The following is a 19,437-nucleotide window of genomic DNA, read 5'->3' as shown; positions in this document are numbered from 1 at the left end:
AATTTATTCTTAAAAGTTATTTTATCCTGGCTGTATTTTGTCAGGGCAAACACAAAATCTCAAATAAATAACTAAAAAATAGAGAATCTATTTAAAAAGTACACACAACTCTCAGCCAATAGCAGCGCGCTTCGTGTGTGACATCAATTCTATGCGCCGCGGATCCACACACGACACCGGCTTCGTGTGATTTTTCTGTTGAGTTGAAATATGTCAACCGTCCAAGAAGTTGATGAATAAGCTCGTTTATCGGTTGCATTAGTGTCTAATTTTTATTATATTTAGTGTGTTATTAGGTTAGTGCTGTTATAGTTTTATTTTATGATCCACGTGGGCAAATTGATGACATTTCGTGTGTGCTGTAGTTAATGACAGGGGATAGCATTAAAGCATAGCATTTACAGTTTGTGTAAGATCTCCCTCAAGCCAGGATGAAGTGTCACTATGAGGTGCTGGGCGTTAAAAGAGACGCGTCGGACGATGACCTGAAAAAGGCATTATAGGAAATTAGCCTTGAAATGGCACCCAGGTATTTGATTTCATTTGATCTTTTCTATAATTCAGTCTCATATTAATATAAAGCTGTTGCTATCGCCTCATATTTGAGCCTGTTCTCTAACAATTCCTCAGTGATTATTTGTCAAATGCTGTTAATGATACGACTTCCGTCAATTTAATCATGAAATTATGTAATGTGTCATTTTTTTTATTCTGGTTCTAGACAAGAACTTGGATAACTCGGATGAGGCTGCAGAACAGTTCAAACTGATCCAGGCTGCATATGATGTTCTGAGTGATCCACAGGAGAGAGCCTGGTAAGACCTACTAGTGCAACAAACCGGTGGAAAAAAACAACACCACAATGTTCAGCAAATCTGGGCCCTTTGAAATTCATGAATTAACTGCTAGTAATCAAAAAAGCATGTCTTATCAATTGAAATCTTGAAACTTGTACATATAAAAGTTTAATAAAAATAAATTTTTAGGACCCTATGAAATATGTTTTGTTTTCTTCTGAAATTGTTTTATTTTTTCCCAATTTCCGTGTTTTCTGCTTTAAAGGATTAGTTCACATCAGAATTAAAATTTCTAGATAATTTACTCACCCCCATGTCATCCAAGATGTTCATTTCTTTCTTTCTTCAGTCAAAAAGAAATTAAGGAACACTCCACTTGTTTTGAAAATAGGCTCATTTTCCAACTCCCCTAGAGTTAAACAGTTGAGTTTTACTGTTTTCGAATCCATTCAGCCGATCTCCGGGTCTGGCGGTACCACTTTTAGCATAGCTTAGCATAGATAATTCTAGAACGTTAGCATCTCGCTCAAAAATGACCAAGAGTTTCGATATTTTTCCTATTTAAAACTTGACTCTTCTGTAGTTACATCGTGTACTTAGACCGAAAATGAAAGTTGCGATTTTCTAGGCCGTTATGGCTATAGGAACTATATTCTCATTCTGGCGTAATAATCAAGGAACTTTGCTGCCGTACCATGGGTGCAGCAGGCGCAATGATATTACGCAGCGCCTGTGACCCCCAGCTTGCACAGGGAGTGTGCCATGCAACCATGGAGACATTTGTGAGAGGTGCTGCATAATATCATTGCGCCTGCTGCACCCATGGTACGGCAGCAAAGTTAATTGATTATTACGCCAGAATGAGAGTATAGTTCCTAGCTATATCGGCCTAGAAAATAGCAACTTTTCATTTTCCGTCGGTCTTAGTACACAATGTAACTACAGAAGAGTCAAGTTTTAAATAGGAAAAATATCGAAACTCTTTGGTCATTTTTGAGCGAGATGCTAACGGTCTAATCAGATTCAATGAACTATGCTAAGCTATGCTAAAAGTGGTACCGCCAGACCCGGAGATCAGCTGAATGGATTCGAAAACGGTAAAACTCAACTGTTTAAATCTAAAGGAGTTGGAAAATGAGCCTATTTTCAAAAAAAGTGGAGTGTTCTTTTAAGGTTTTTGAGGAAAACATTTTTCTCCATATAGTGGACTTAAAGGATTAGTTCACTTTCAAGTTAAAATTTCCTGATAATTTACTCATTCCCATGTCATCCAAGATGTCCATGTCCTTCTCTCTTCAGTCAAAAAGAAATTAAGGTTTTTGATGAAAAAATTCCAGGATTTTTCTCCATATGTGACCCGATCTGGCGAAATGAGTCGGAAGTCGCAACGTTCTATTTTAAGATATGGGCCGATAATGTGGAAAAACAATGAAAAAAATCGATTTTTTTTTTAAAGCTAATTTCAAAGAACAGACTTTCAAAAATAATCTCCCAAAGTTTCGTAGTCCAGATAATCGAGTAAAGGTATTTAAATGGCTATTAAATTTGACATGGTTTCACTAAATTAGCTGGAAATGAACTTCTCAACTCCTCTCGTCACTTATGAGCATTTCCCAGTATCCCCTGAAACGTCATTATCTCTGCTCTACAAATATGGTGTTACACGTTGTATAGAACCAATCAAAAAGCTTAGAAATGTGAACACACTGACCTAAACAGTTTCGACTGACAGGCACGCGATCGGTCCAGCCATCCTCCTGTCAGACTAGCGCGCCTTATAAAATAAAACTCCCATTTGCGTGTCTCTCTTTAAAAGCCAATAAAAATTGAATCCATATAGGTAGCACAAAAATTCTTTTTGCATACAAAACCAAAGACTTTAAACTTTCATATCAAGCCTCCAACATGCTTCTGTTGCGTTATTTTCACCCTCTAATGAGTCTGAGTAATATGCGTTTACAACAAAAATAGCACAGCAGCTAACTAAATACAAGTATGTATTTCACGTGCTCATAACTTCATGAAAAATGCACAGATCATAAAAATCGCACATCAATATTTAAAGCAGATTCTCAAGATTAAAATGAATCCAAAATCAATATAATATATTGCGTTGATCACAAGATATTACTCACGAAATGATTTAACATACTTGGCTAAAAACATGTCTGTCATCTCTCCTGGATGCAGTGTGTATCCAATGATCCCGGACCCATCCATGTTTGTTTTCCAACGTGGAATAACACAAAATAGATATCGTTTTAAAGCTTAGAATCTTTTTAATGCATCTAACCATTTTGAAAAACTCCTAACGAGGTCTGAGAAGCACCTCTAAACCGGAGTTTACCGCCCGTTGGCGCCACCTGGCGGCGGAAAAAATGAACAACAATTTTTCAAACTATTCTTTATAATATCACCACGAAATTTGAACCAGATGCAGCTCACATATAGGAGAGCATCACCAAAAAAGTTTTTTTAGCGATCTTATTGTGTTCCTGAGTTATTCCATGTCAAATAAAAAAAGAAAAATTATTTTTAAAAAATTATATATATTTTTTCTTTTATCAGCTGTTTCTCGGCAAGAAAATGTCCAAATGTAATGTAATTTATATTTTCTTAAAATTTTAAATGTTTTGTATCAAATGATACCTACCTTTTGACTCTCCTTGCTAGAGTTTTGGAGTTATGAGTCTTTACTTTTTTGTGTGTCACTCAGGAAAAAAAAAAAAAAAAAAAAAAAGGAACTCTAAAAAAGCCTTCAGGTCTTAAAGGGTTAATTCAAATAAATACTTTAAAATAATTTGAGCTTCAGCCTGGTTTAATAGCATATATATATATAAAAATGTCTTTGGTCAAATTAAGCTGTAAAATAAATAGTTTATCCCTTTAAATGCAATGGATTTTGAAAGATATCAACAAAAAAACGGGCAAAAAACTTTAAAAGCGATTTTCTCAGGTTTTCAATTTGAAATAGAGGGCAGACGACCATAATTAAAATGGGTATATCTTTAAAACCATTCAAGGTATGACTTTGACTAGGATATCATTTTAAAGCTTATTGTCTCATCTTTCCATTGATACCAAAATCTCAATTTTGAAATTTGGGTCACTGTGACTCATTTTGCTGGATCAGGTCACATATAGTGGACTTCAATGGAGCCCAAACGGTTGAAGGTCAAAATTAGTTTCACTGCAGCTTCAAAGCATTCTACACAATCTCATACAAGGAATAAGGGTCTTATCTAGAGAAACCATGACTCATTTTCTAAAAAATTTTTAAAAAAATGTACATTTTAACCATAAATGCTCATATTGAACTAGCTCTCTTCTTCTTCTTCTTCGCTATTAGAATTCTGGCAGCTAAGTGTATTACTGCCCTCCACAGGTCAAAGTTTGAACTAATTGTTATATACTTGCACTAGCATATTGTATATGACAATTTAGTTCAAACTTTGACCTGTGGAGGGCAGTAATACACTTAGCAGTTTCTACACTGCTGGAATTCAAATAGAGAAGAAGAAGAAGAGATCTAGTTCAAGATGAGCATTTATGTTTAAATTGAATAAAATTTTTAAAAAAAAATTTTAGAAAATGAGTGATGGTTTCTCTAGATAAGACCCTTATTTCTCGTCTGGGATTGTTTAAAGCACTTTGAAGCTGCAATGAAACTAATTTTGACCTTCAACCGTTTGGAGGCCATTGAAGTCCACTATAAGGAGAACAATCCTGGAATGTTTTCATCAAAAACCTTAATTTCTTTTCAACTGAAGATAGAAAGACATGAACATCTTGGATGACATGGGGATGAGTAAATTATCAGGAAATTTTAATTTGAAAGTGAACTAATCCTTTAAACGGTTACCAACGGGTTGAAGGTCCGAATTGCCGATTCACTGCAGGAATAAGGGTCTTATCTAGCAAAAAAATGTACTTTTCAACGACAAATTCTTGTTTTGCACTAGCTCTGCGATGCGTCACACATTACGTAATCACGTTGTAAAGGTCATGCGGAAGTACCAAGAAAGTGTTTACAAAGCAATCATGCAAAGACTAAGTCAAACGGCCTTTACAAAAAAAATGATGTTGGATGGTTTTGAAGTTGGAGGAGAAAATGAGTTTTTCGCCCTACCACGGTACTTCTGCCTACGACACGTGTGACCTTTCCAACGTGATTATGTAATGCTAGTGCAAGATGAGCATTTGTGGTTAAAAAGTATACAGATTTTATTTTTTTTAGAAAATGACCGATCGTTTTGCTAGATAAGACCCTTATTCCTCATCTGGGATCGTGTAGAACGCTTTGAAACTGCAATTTGGACCTTTAACCTGTTGAACCCTGGTGAAGTCCACTTTGTGGAGAAAAATCCTGGAATGTTTTCCTCAAAAACCTTAATTTCTTATCGACTAAAGAAAGAAAGCCATAAATATCTGATGACTTAATGATTGGATGGATTTATGATTTTATACAAATTTTTTATCAAAAACTGTGGTAATCAAATTAAGGCATGAAACATTAACAATTTGTTTATTCTTTTAATGATCCTTTTATTTTTGTTTTGGCAAACAAAATGCTGCACAACAGGAGTTGAAACTCACAATTGTGTGAAAAAAAAGTCTTTTTTTTTTTTCAAGAAGAATTGTGAGATTAAAAAGTTGCAATTAAAGTTTTTATTACGTAACCGAAATAACATGTAATAATGTAATAACATAGGCTCCAGAATCCAATATACAAATTGCCTTATTATAGTGCCACATAGTGTGAGAATAGACTGAGAATTTGCAAGGAATGTTTGTGATAACGAAAAATAAGTAAATAAATAAATCCAGCTGTTTGAATCTATTCCCACCCCCATGGTTAGATTTGTTGATTCTGTCCTGTATGGGGATCTTAGTTTTTTTATTTGCTTTGGTACTATTTTCACAAGCAAGGTGTACATTTTCAAAACTCATCACTGATCACACTTGTAACCCAGAAAGTAATTTTTTCAAAACCTGATCTCATACTTTCGTTCTAGTTGTACATACTTTCCTTTTACATAATCATTGTTTCAAAACACAGGATCGTTGTGATATGTAATGAGCACATTTGGTTTAATCACTGAAACACAACAGTATGATCTTCTTTCAGTTTAGTAATTTTAACAGTCAGTTCATTCCATAGCAAACAATGCAAGATACATGTTTCAAATCACCCTTGATGCTGAAATATTTACAGAGGCTACAGATGCCACAATTAGAAAATACACTTACATTACCTAAATTACATAATTGACATAAAAACCATAATTTTTGTATCTATGTATAATCTATGCATAATGTTTAGTATCTATTCAGTGTTATCAAAAGGTTTGAAGTATGACACAGTCATGAGGTTTTGTGCCAATACAGTAAATGTTCTCACTGTACCATATGACTGAATACTGTAGACAACCTTTACAGATGAAGGGTGAGTTACAATAATGTGGCAGTCTCTATACCATAGTAATGCCTCTGTTTATAGTGTCACATGGCATACTATAATGTAAAACGATGCCATCTGTCTCCCTTCTTCTGATGCATCTCTGATTAATCTGATGTGGATAAAAAAAAAAAGCTCTTGGATTTCATCAAAATATCTTAATTACAGGTGTGGAACGACATGAGGGTGAGTAATTAATGATAGAAATTTCATTTTTGGGTGAACAAACCCTTTAAGGAAATTAACATTTTGTCATTCTTTGTTCACTCTCCTGTTGTTCTGAACCGCTATGTTTATTTCATTGAACGCAATCTGAAACTAAGCTATTTTCCATATGGTGGTATGGATGGACTACTTTTGTGGAGCTTTTTGACAGAAGTGACAGAAGTGGCTGCTGCTGTTGTATACAAAAGAGCTTCTTCAAAATTCTCCTTTTGTGTTCTATGGAAAAAATAACAGCATATGGGCTTGGATTGACAGAGAGAAGTATTGAATGTAATTGTTGAGAATTCTGCTTATCCACAGCTATTAATATAATAGCTATTAATATCAATTTAAAAAAAAGTTTATACTTGCAGCGTATTAAATTGCTTTCCAGGTTAAATTAACCAATTGCCATACTTTCTATATAAGTTTCAGCTTGTATTGCAAATTGAAAATATATTGCAACAGTTCTTCATTACATAATTATTTGTTATAACTTATATTAAAAAAATTACTGTTATTTTCTGACACATTATCTCTATAATATTTGGGACTAAATACTAGTAATACCAATCAGTTTTTGGCCATTAGTTTACAAAAACGGCTAGTTCACTTCAAATATATATTACAGTCTTCATTATACATCGTTAATTGCTAATATGGCTGTTACTTTTGCTTTAAGGTATGATAACCACCGAGAGGCGTTGCTGAAAGGGGGAGTCAGCGGAGAGTACCAGGACGACAGCATTGATCTCGTGCAGTTCTTTACTGTCACCTGTTACTCGGGTTATGGAGATGACGAACAGGTGAATATTGAGATGTATTTTTTGTGTCCGTTCATCTTTTTTTTTTTTTATTGATGATGATTTAGTATTGTCCATTTATCTGTTTATAAAGTATACCTCACATGTATAGAAGCTTATTTCCACCACAGAATAAAAAAAAAGGTAATTGTGACTTAATCTCACAATTCTGACCTTTTTCTTGTGATTACGAGTCTACAGGGAGTGCAGAATTATTAGGCAAGTTGATTTTCTGATCATATTTTTTTCCCAAGCACATTTTACCAATTCCAATCCACATCAATCTTAATAACTACTATTAATATTGTTTTTAATCATTTATAAGTGATATATAATTGTTCATGAAGGCTGGAAATGAAAAATGCCTTATATTCAGGTGTGCAGAATTATTAGGCAAGTTTTCTTTTACAGGCAAAATGAGCCAAAAAAGAGATTTAACTCAGACTGAAAAGTCAAAAATTATTAAATACTCATGAGAAGGACGCAATACTAATGCAATACTAGAAATTGCAAAGTTAAAGCATGACCAAGGGACAGCAAAATGCTCATTGGGTCAGCGGGGTCAGACAAAAACAGGTGGAAAAGAAAAGACACGTTAACTGCAAAATAATTAAGAATTATGTGTGAAACCATCAGGAACCCTTTAGTCTCCAGCGCCACCATTTTCCAGAACTGCAACCTACCTGGAGTCTCCAGAAGTGCAAGGTCTCAGGATCTCAGAGACTTAGGTTAGCTAAAGAATCCTAAAAAATGACCCGCACTTGATAAGAATCACAAGCTGAAGTGTTATAAAATACATGAAGACTGGGTTTTTATAGGCCTTATAAACCGACAGCTTGAGAGTGACTCCTGAAGGACCAGCACCACATCCTCTTGTACCACTGTTTGAAGAATTTATCTTCCAGAATCTGGCAGTAAGTTTTGGAAGATCATTTTTAGTCCATCTCTGCAAGACAGACATTTCAGGATAAGAGATGGACTAAAAGTGAACTCAAACACCTTACTGCCAGATTCTGGATAAATTCTTCAAACAGTGGTACAAGAGGATGTGGTGCTGGTCCATCAGGAGTCATTCTCAAGCTGTCTGTCTATAAGCCCTATTAAAACCCAGTCTTCATGTATTTTATAACACTTCAGCTTGTGATTCTTATCAAGTGCAGGTCATTTTTTAGGATTCTTTAGCTAACCTAAGTCTCTGAGATCCTAACACCTTGCACTTCTGGAGACTCCAGGTAGGTTGCAGCTCTGGAAAATGGTGGCGCTGGAGACTAAAGGGTTCCTGATGGTTTCACACTTAATTCTTCACCTTAATTCTTAATTATTTTGCAGTTAACATGTGTCTTTTCTTTTCCACCTGTTTTTATCTGACCCCGCTGACCCAATGAGCATTTTGCTGTCCCTTGGTCATGCTTTAACTTTGCAATTTCTAGTATTGCATTAGTATTGCGTCCTTCTCATGAGTATTTAATAATTTTTGACTTTTCAGTCTGAGTTAAATCTCTTTTTTGGCTCATTTTGCCTGTAAAAGAAAACTTGCCTAATAATTCTGCACACCTGAATATAAGGCATTTTTCATTTCCAGCCTTCATGAACAATTATATATCACTTATAAATGATTAAAAACAATATTAATAGTAGTTATTAAGATTGATGTGGATTGGAATTGGTAAAATGTGCTTGGGAAAAAAATATGATCAGAAAATCAACTTGCCTAATAATTCTGCACTCCCTGTATATCTTGCAATTCGGACTTTATATCTCGCAAATACTAGTTTAAATCTCACAATTCTGACTTTTTAATCTTGCAATTCCAAGTTTATATCACACAGTTCTCGCAATTGCGAGTTTATATTTTGCAATACTGATTTTTCCAGAGTTGTCGACTCTAAACTTGGCAATGCAAGTCAGAATTGTGAGATATAGATGGGCAATTCTGAGGAAAAAAGTCTGATTTTTTTATTCTGTGGAGGAAAAAAGCTTCTGTACATATGTCTGCCATTGGTATTAAAGGAAAGAAAAAACTAAACTTTTAGCAGTTAGTTTACTGCTTAACATTTGCAATTACAACTTACTTTGCCAAGTGGATGCCTTCATGTACCACTGGAGGGCAGTAGAAGTTCATGCTGAAAATGCACTGCAATCCAAGTCTTGCTTTCAGTTTGGAGTGGTTCAGACTATTAATTGTAGAAATTGATGTATTATGTGTTTTAATAGCGCAAGCTCTTTCTCTTTTTGTCTCTGTAGGGCTTTTACACTGTATACAGGAACCTGTTTGAGTCTATCGTAAAGGAGGAGATGGAGCACAGTAAAGATGAAGAAGACGAGGAGGATGAGTTTCCCTCATTTGGAGACTCTCAGAGTGACTATGACACTGTATGTAGACACTAGCACACGTCATTACAGCTTTTAAAGGGATAGTTCACCCAAAAATGAAAAATACGTGTATATGACTTTCTTTTTTTCAGACGAACACAATCGGAGATATATATCCAGGCTCTTCCAAGCTTTATAATGGTAGTGAATGGGGGGCCCGATTTTGAAGCCAAAAAAGTGCATCCATCCATCATAAAAGTAATAAAGGCCTTCTGAAGCGAAGCGATGGGTTTTTGTAAGAAAAATATCCATATTTAAAACTTTAACTAGCTTCCGGCAGACGACCGTACGCATACTCAGAAGCTTATACGCCTCTCGTGGTTCAAACAAATAGGGCTGGGCAACAAACTCAAGCTCCTCTTGTCTGATATCGAAATCCTCTGACATTTCTCTTGAAAATTTCTCATTTTAGATTTCTAATTCGTGACCGGTGTTTTGTTTTTCTCTATCCTCTGCGCTTCCGCGTTCCTCAGTACGTCATGCGTCGGGTCAGGGGCTACTCTTCCGCCGCAAATCAGTGCGTACGGCCGTGTGTCAGAAGCTAGTTATTATAGTTAATAAAGTTTTAAATGTTGATTTTTAAAATGTATTTTTGAACAAAAACCCATCACTTCATTTTAGAAGGCCTTTATTAACCCCCAAAGCCGTGCAGAGTACTTTTACGATGGATGGATGCACTTTTTTTGCTTCAAAATCGGGCCTCCCATTCACTGCCATTATAAAGCTTGGAAGAGCCAGGAATAACTTTTAATATAACTCTGATCGTGTTCATATGAAAGTCATATACACCTAGGATGGCTTGAGGGTGAAAAAGGGTCAAATCTTGAAACAGAAGTAATCTATAGACTGTGTTTGATAGAGGAAAGTTAAAAATGTATGAATTTTTAGACTATAGAAGAGTATGCATTGTGTTTGTTTGAGATATATATGTTTGAGATATATATATATATATATATATATATATATATATATATATATATATATATATATATATATATATATATATATATATATATATATATATATATATATATATATATATATATATATATCAAACTGGCATTGAAAATACTCAAACATGGCATCAGAGTTCTTTAGGGGCTCTAGTGCATCTTAGACCTTTCAGCCAAATGAGACTGTGGATTATTAACTTGGCTAAATGGAACTCAAAATCTTTCCCATCTATAAATACTTGTCCAAATAAGCTATTACAGGTAAAAGTAGGGTGGCAGTATTTTGTATCTGAAAATATATTTCAGACTGTTGGATAAAAGAGGGGGAAATCTTGACCGAAAACTTCACATTTGGTTCAAGCTACCCAGCATCGCTTTTATTCATCAAGATGATTTTTTTTCAGGGTCTGAACCATTAGATTCACCCACTCCAGTTAGAAGTGAAGGCTTTTAAGTAATCTGAACCATTTCCTTTTCTGGTGTGGCTCGTACCTGCACTTTACCTAATGGAGGTTTGGGAGTCATTTGCTATTAGTGGAGGCCTGCAAGAAGCAGATAAACTGAGGATGATTCTACAAGCCTCTTGATATTTTTGTTAAAAAGATGAAGCATCCAGGAAGATTATCTGAAAATCTAGTTATATAGTATTATATGTTCTCTTAACTTTTTTTTTTTTTGAAAATCTAAATAATTATCTTTATTTGTCTCCCTGGTGCACTCAGGTTGTGCATTTATTCTACGGCTACTGGCAGAGCTTCTGTACACGCAAAAACTTTGCATGGAAGGAGGAATACGACACGCGACAGGCTTCCAACCGTTGGGAGAAGAGAGCCATGGAGAAAGAGAATAAGAAAACCAGGGACAAGGCCAGGAAAGAGCACAGCGAGTTGGTGCGGCAACTGGTGGCCTTTGTCCGAAAACGTGACAAGCGCGTTCAGGCACATAAGAAACTGGTGGAAGAGCAGAATGCAGAGAAGGCCAAGAAAGTTGAAGAACTGAGGAGAAAACAGAAGCTTAACCAGGCCAAGTGAGTGAGATTATCCCATTTTATGGGGCTGGGTGAAATGACGGCATTTTTCGTCCATACAAACGGTAAAAATATGTCAACTGGGAAAGATATTTAGCTATATATAGATAGTGTCACAGTCATGCAAAACCTTGAAATATGAGGGAGCTTTCTTTTTTTTCTTTTTTCTTTTTTTTTTTTTAAATCTGTTATGTTCAGTACAGCTGCATTTATTTGATCAGCCATTACTCCAGTCTTCAGTGTCACATGATCCTTTATATATATTAATTGTTAAAAGGTCAAAAAAAGATTTAAATTCAAACACCCATGCGATTTCTTTCCTAAATGACTGATTCTCCTGTTTATTTGACATGTACAATTACAGCGAACATTCAGATCTGCATTGGCATTGCCGCTGAGCCAGAGAGAGCAGTTGTCATATTATATGTATGAAATCATATTGTTATTTTTTTTTTGTTACAAATACAATACAAAATCACCCTCTATGCCCTTAAATAGGACATTATTTGAGGGGACAGCCATTTGTAGTGGTGTCCGAAACCATAGTTGACGTTATCAAGTGCACTCATTCAATCCCACAATGCACTGCAATAACGTGCAGAAGATTGCGCCTGCAGATGAATAATCCATCCATTCATTTTACAAACCGCTGGTCCAATGTGGCTACAACGTAATATCATACAGGTATAAATTCCTTTTTAATTGATTATTAAATTGTGTAATTAAAGGTGCCCTCGAATGAAAAATTGAATTTATCTTGGCATAGTTAAATAACAAGAGTTCAGTACATGGAAATGACATACAGTGAGTCTCAAACTCCATTGTTTCCTCCTCCTTATATAAATCTCATTTGTTTAAAAGACCTCCGAAAAACAGGCGAATCTCAACATAACACCGACTGTTACGCAACAGTCGGGGTGTACGCCCCCAATATTTGCATATGCCAGCCCATGTTCCCAACATTATAAAAGGCATTAGACAAGGGCAGCCAGTATTAACGTCTGGATGTGCACAACCAAATCATCAGACTAGGTAAGCAAGCAAGAACAATAGAGAAAAATGGCAGATGGAGCAATAATAACTGACATGATCCATGATAACATGATATTTTTAGTGATATTTGTAAACTGTCTTTCTAAATGTTTCGTTAGCATGTTGCTAATGTACTGTTAAATGTGGTTAAAGTTACCATCGGTTATTACTGTATTCATGGAGACAAGAGAGCCGTCGCTATTTTCATTTTTAAACACTTTCAGTCTGTATAAAAATCGTTTATAATGATGCCCCAAAATAGGCAGTTAAAAAAATTAATACAAAGAAATCTATGGGGTATTTTGAGCTGAAACTTCACAGACACATTCAGGGGACACCTTAGACTTATATTACATCTTTTAAAAACATAATCTTAGGGCACCTTTAACCTTTTTGCTACGTTTCAAATGATCATTAAATGGCAAGCACAAACTATGCAGAAGTTTACATATTAAATTCATATATTAAATTTTGTTCACTTAATTTAAGCTGTTATAGTTTATTTTTTTTATATACATAATAAAAATTATTTGTATAAATTATATTTTTACTTGTACTTGGTAATGAGGATTAGCAAAGTGATGCTTTAAGTGTGAAAAATTAAGCAAAAGTAACCCAGAAACTCAAAGAGAATGGACTTTTGACAAAGTTGAAACAACTGGGCCTTCATTTTAATCTTCCATGCAGTGAAATGCATTGTTGTCCACACAAGGACTACCTACAGTACCCGAAGCACAAGAAGCTCATTTAGTCTTTTATTAACATGTTAACAAAACAGACTTCTGGCAATCCATATTCTGGTTTCATTAGACCAAATAAATCATTTTGGAACTGACAGCATCCAAAACGAATGGCATTGCAAGGGTGCAAAGTACAGCTAAAGTGTCTGAGGCCCACAGTGAAGTTCGGTGTTAAGTAAAAGCAGCTTTTCCACAGTCGGGCCAAACCGTTGTCATTGCTTAACCATTCCATTTTGTGCTGATCCAGCCCATATATATATAATATGCTGATATATATACATATATTGATTGTGTGGCATTAGGCTGGCGGAAGACTATCAGGAACAGAGTTGGGCCGCCATGTCAGAGCTAGAGAAAGAACTGCAGCAGATGGAAGCTGAGTATGGTCAAGTGTTCGGTGATGCATCAGAGAGTGAAGAGGACGAGGAGGAGGTGGAAAACGGGCAGGAGAGGGCGAACGTAGATGGGGGAGGTGAGTTCTGATGACGCACACGTATATACTTGAGTGGATTCTGGGTACAGGAGGTCACAGGTTCAGGGATCAGTCGAAGGGTCAATGCACATTTTATCATTTTGAGACTAAAAAAATAAGCTTAGAAAGGTTTAAAGGGTTAGTTCACTTAAATGAAATTTCTGTCATTTATTACTCACCCTCATGTCGCTCCAAACCCGTAAGACCTTCATTCATCTTCGGAAAACAAATTAAGATATTTTTGATGAAATCCAAGAGGTTTTTTTATCCCCCATAGAAAGCAATGCATACCGTCATACATGGTCCAAAAGAGTAGTAAGTATATTAAAATAGTCAACATGATGATAAAGTCTCTTTTTTTTTCTTGTTGCTTCATAACATTAAGGTTGAACTACAGCGGAGTCACGTTGACTGTTTTAACAATGTCTTTACTACTTTTCTGGACTTTGAATGACGGTAATTGCATTGCTTTCTATGGGGGATAAAAAAACCTCTTGGATTTCATCAAAAAATATCTTAATTTGTGTTCCGAAGATGAATGAAGGTCTTACGGGTTTGAAATGACATGAGAGTGAGTAATTAATGACAAATTTCATTTTTGGGTGAACTAACCCTTTAAAAACAGTTCTGCAACACACAAAAAGCCAGTTGTAAGCACACCATATCATGACATGTTGTTTTGGTATTTTAAACCTATACAGTGACATTCAATGTTTTTAAGTGTGACATCAGTGTCCAAATAGTTGCAGAGGTCAATATATAAATTAACAGGACAAGTCAGAGCAGTCATCTGTGATTCATTATTCAATAATACACAGTGTGTCACCAAGTCATGAAAAATACTTCAATCATACTGTAAAACATTTGTGAGTAATGGACGGAACGTATCTAACAGCTGCTTGACCTTTGTCAGATGCAGTGCAGGCAGATGGTGGCGCGGAAATGGACCACTATTATGATGACCTGTATTGCCCTGCCTGTGACAAATCTTTCAAATCCGATAAAGCGTGAGTGAACGGATCTCCCACACGCGCTGCTCTGGGAAACTTTCCTTGCACACCCCACATCACCTCACTGATAAACATGTTGATTTCAATTTTTAGATCTCACATTTTTAAGTCTGCCACTTCACAGATTAATAAATTATGTAATCTTTCAGTTCAATTCCGTAGTTGATTTACTATTATAAAATATAAATATTTACACTACCATTCTACAGTTTGTGGTGGTAACATTTTTTAACTGATTTTTTTTTTTTTTTATCTCTCCTGCTGACCAAGGCTGCATTTATTAGATCAAAAATTCAGCAATATTGTGAAATATTATTAGAATTTAAAATAACTGTTTTCTGTATATTTTAAAATGTAATTTATTCCTGTGATGCGAAGCTGAATTTTCAGCATTATTACTACAGTCTTCAGTGTCACATGATCCTTCAGAAATCATTCTCATATTCTGATCTGCTGCACAACAAACCTTTCTTATCATTATCAATGTTGAAAACAGTTATGTTGTTTAATATTTTTGTGGAAACCATGATAAAAAAAATTTCAGTTTTCTTTGATGACTAGAAAGTTCAATTGAACAGCATTTCAATACATTTGCTCCAAAATAGAAGTGATTTCTTTAAAGAAATATTGGTTACACTTTATTTTACAGTGCCGTAGTTACATTGTAATTACTCAAATAAGTACTGAGTACTATTAATTAACTACATGTACTTACTATAGAGTTACAGTTAGGGTTAGGTTTAGGGTTAGTTACTTGTAATTATGCATAATTTACTGTTATTACTATAGTAAGTACATGTAGTAACTACGGCACTGTAAAATAAAGTGTTACCAAAATATTTTGTAGTATTCTAAAAGTTTTTACTGTAACTTGTGATCAATTTAACAAATAAAGAAAAATAATTTCTTTAAAAAAATCCAAACCTTTAAATGGTAGTGTAAATCGACATTAATGTTGATATTTAATGATTTTAGATTTTGTGTTGTTTTTCTACTTTAGCCTATGTTTTATTAATTTATTTAATAATCACAAACAGCGTGTTTTTAGCTAATTTACTTGCATTACATGTATATAATGTATACATGCATATAATGCAGCAGTATAATTGGTTTCTCTCATATCAGCATGAAAAACCATGAGAAGTCCAAAAAACACAGAGAGATGGTGGCATTGCTACGGCAACAGCTGGAGGAGGAAGACAAGTCGCTGAGTCAGAACTCTGTCGAGAGAGAGGAGGAAGAGGACGATGATGATGATGATGATAGTGATGAACTTGATGGCACACAGAGACAGAAGTAAACCATAGCATTTGAGATGTGCTCTTCGAATATAATTTGTTTGCTTTGCTACTATTTATTATTATTTCATAATATGCCAGATTTATAAACGTCTACCATGAACATTAAAGGGATAGTTCATCCAAAAATGAAAATTTGATGTTTATCTGCTTACCCCCAGAGCATCCAAGATGTAGGTGTCTTTGTTTCTTCAGTAGAACACAAATGATGATTTTTAACTGCAACCGCTGCCGTCTGTCAGTAAATAAAACACGACAGACAAATCCAAATTAAACCCTGCGGCTCGTGACGACACATTGATGTCTTAAGACACGAAACGATCGGTTTGTGCGAGAAACCGAACAGTATTTATATCATTTTTTACCTCTAAAACACCACTATGTCCAACGGCATTCATCACTCGATTCGTGAGGTCTGATCGCGTTCTGACAGCGGCAGTGATGTCTGGCGCTCATTGAAGCATATGTCCTCACAAATGCATCAGACCTCACAAATCGAGTGATGAATGCCGTTGGTGTATTAGAGGTAAAAAATGATATAAATACTGTTCGGTTTCTCGCACAAACCGATCGTTTCGTGTCTTAAGACATCAATGTGTCGTCACGAGCCGCAGGGTTTAATTTGGATTTGTCTGTCGTGTTTTATTTACTCTTATAGTCCAAGTTCCCGCTGACATGCATTATACGACTGACAGACGGCAGCGGTTGCAGTTAAAAATCATCATTTGTGTTCTACTGAAGAAACAAAGTCACCTACATCTTGGATGCTTGGGGGTAAGCAGATACACATCAAATTTTCATTTTTGGGTGAACTATCCCTTTAATGAAATGTTAATGTAAAAAGATTATTAATTAATATTAATGTTAAAATAATTAGGATAGATTATGCACTGCTGACATAAAGTCATTGCTGGATTAAAAATTCAAACATTTTATTTATTAGTTATTTATTGTTTTTCATATTGTCTGAAATTGTAATAAAGGAATTTGTAGAACATCTGTAAGTTTGTGTGCTGAAACGAGGCATCTGGTGGCATTATTGGCTGTTCCTGTTCATTGATTGGTTCGTTTGATTACAGATTATCTAAAAGGCAGAAGAAAAAGAAACGTCAGCAGAAAAACGTAAATGTAAGTCACTGAAATCTAACCTCCGAACCCCTGAAATATTTGAATTGACTAGATTTGATCCAGTAAAATCTCTTTTTTTTTTTTTTTTTTTTTTTTTTCTGTAGAATCTCTTAGAAGAACCAAAGATGGACAGTCCAGTCCAACAGTCCACAGAAGAGCACCCCCCACCTGCACCTGATTCGGGCAACAACGAGGACGCCCCTGTCCCCTCTGAGGATCCAGATGAGAATCTAAAACCAGAGGGATGTGAACCCACCAACCAAAAAAGGTACCTGTTTAACAAACCACCAGTTTAAAATGTTATGTTGTTGTAAAGAGCATTATGGGTAAAGTCCTCTGTATATTGATATGAACTGAGATTAACTCTCAGTGTCATGTTTTACAGCTCCGCCAAGACAAAAGGGAAGAAAGGTGGAAAAGACTCTAAAAAGACCAGCAAACCACATGGAGGTGTAGAAGTTGCACAAGAGGTGTGTGTACTAGTGTTAGCATATGTGTGTACATGTGAGCAAGCAGACACTTCTCTATTGCCTTACAGCTGTTTTATAATCATCATCCAGTCATATACAACTTCATATGACTTGCATGACTCTTGGATTTAATAAAAAATATCTTAAAGGGTTAGTTCACCCAAAAATGAAAATGATGTCATTAATGACTCACCCTCATGTCGCTCCAAACCCGTAAGACCTCCATTCATCTTCGGAACACAGTTTAAGATATTTTAGATTTGGTCCGAGGGCTTTCTGTCCCTCCGTTGAAAATGTATGTACGGTATACTGTCCATGTCCAGAAAGGTAATAAAAACATCATCAAAGTAGTCCATGTGACATCAGTGGGTTAGTTAGAAGTTTTTGAAGCATCTAAAATACATTTTGGTCCAAAAATAACAAAAAATACGACTTTATTCAGCATTGTCTTCTCTTCCGGGTCTGTGTATATCCACAGTGACGCTGCTGCTTCTTCTTCTACGGCGGATGGCATCCAGCTTCAAAAACTAACCCACTGATGTCACATGGACTACTTTGATGATGTTTTTATTACCTTTCTGGACATGGACAGTATACCGTACATACACTTTCAATGGAGGGACAGAAAACTCTCGGACTAAATCTAAAATATCTTAATTTGTGTTTCGAAGATGAACGAAGGTCTTAAGGGTTTGGAACGACACAATTAATGACAGAAATTTCTTTTTTGTGTGAACTAACCCTTTAATCACATTTTAAACTGGAATCTCAATTTTTATCTGAAAAATCACTATTCTGTTTTGTTTTGGGTTTTTTTACCCCAAATTTTGCTGCCCTAGCTTGGAGTTTATTATTGCTCTCTGAAATGTCTGTCAACAATTTGTGAGAAAAAGTTGCATTAAGCTTTTCTACCAATGTTTTTTTTTTTGTTTTTTTTTTCCTGCTCATTATAGAAGGAAGTCAACCTGCGCTGTGTGATCTGTCAGTATGAATTTGCCACCAGGAACAAACTTTTCGATCACCTGAAGACCACAGGCCACGCCACTGCCCTCTCCTCCAGTAACGCTGCCCAAACATGCAAGAAAAAGAAGGACACCAGGAAGAACCGATAACTGAGAGGCAAACTGAAAGACTGAAGCCCCTCTGACTGTACATTTGTCCAAGAACACTTTGTTTGATGACATGCAGTTTTGCAACCATCAGGGAGTGCGTTTATGGGCCTGCGTGTCTTTTTGTCCCTATGAGAATGAATTTGTGCCCTGTGGGCTGACATCTATTGTAATGCGCCATATGCCAAAAGATTTCCCTAGAACTGCCATTTATTCCAAACCATAATTGATGCATAATCTGGTGCCTCACAGAGACTTATATTTAGTAGACCGTGCAGATGATGTTGTGTTTTTGTTTTTTTTTTGGTTTTTTTAGGAGGTTAATAATTATCTTGCTGCTAACAGTGGCAAGTTTTAAGTCACGTTTAGTTTCATTTTCATAGTGACCATTCCAAACTGGTAACCTATAAAAGGCAACGTGAGGAATAAAACTCCACTGGATGCTTTGAACATGGATGTTTTTGACAATATTTCACAGAGCTTTCTTTTTATTGGAAATGTTTTGGAAGGTGGAACTGTTTGTTTGGAGAAATATGCGACGAACCGCAAAATCTCACAACAAT

The 19,437-nt window shown here is 35.5% G+C and overlaps 1 protein-coding gene across 1 annotated transcript; it reads left to right on the top strand.

The window, feature by feature from the left end:
• The first annotated feature begins 117 nt into the window (after nt 1-117).
• Nucleotides 118-19,328, top strand: dnajc21 (DnaJ heat shock protein family (Hsp40) member C21). The gene is given in 13 exon segments (XM_048165122.1): nt 118-497; nt 499-529; nt 722-815; nt 7,142-7,265; nt 9,507-9,635; nt 11,311-11,615; nt 13,690-13,859; nt 14,773-14,866; nt 15,995-16,165; nt 17,247-17,295; nt 17,400-17,563; nt 17,681-17,765; nt 18,719-19,328. Coding segments are annotated over 13 exon segments (1,641 nt in total). The 5' UTR covers nt 118-431; the 3' UTR covers nt 18,878-19,328.
• Nucleotides 19,329-19,437: the final 109 nt, after the last annotated feature.

Source organism: Megalobrama amblycephala, linkage group LG18 (assembly GCF_018812025.1).
Source record: "Megalobrama amblycephala isolate DHTTF-2021 linkage group LG18, ASM1881202v1, whole genome shotgun sequence".
Lineage (NCBI taxonomy): Eukaryota > Metazoa > Chordata > Actinopteri > Cypriniformes > Xenocyprididae > Megalobrama > Megalobrama amblycephala.
This window is presented reverse-complemented; position numbering and strand designations above follow the sequence as displayed.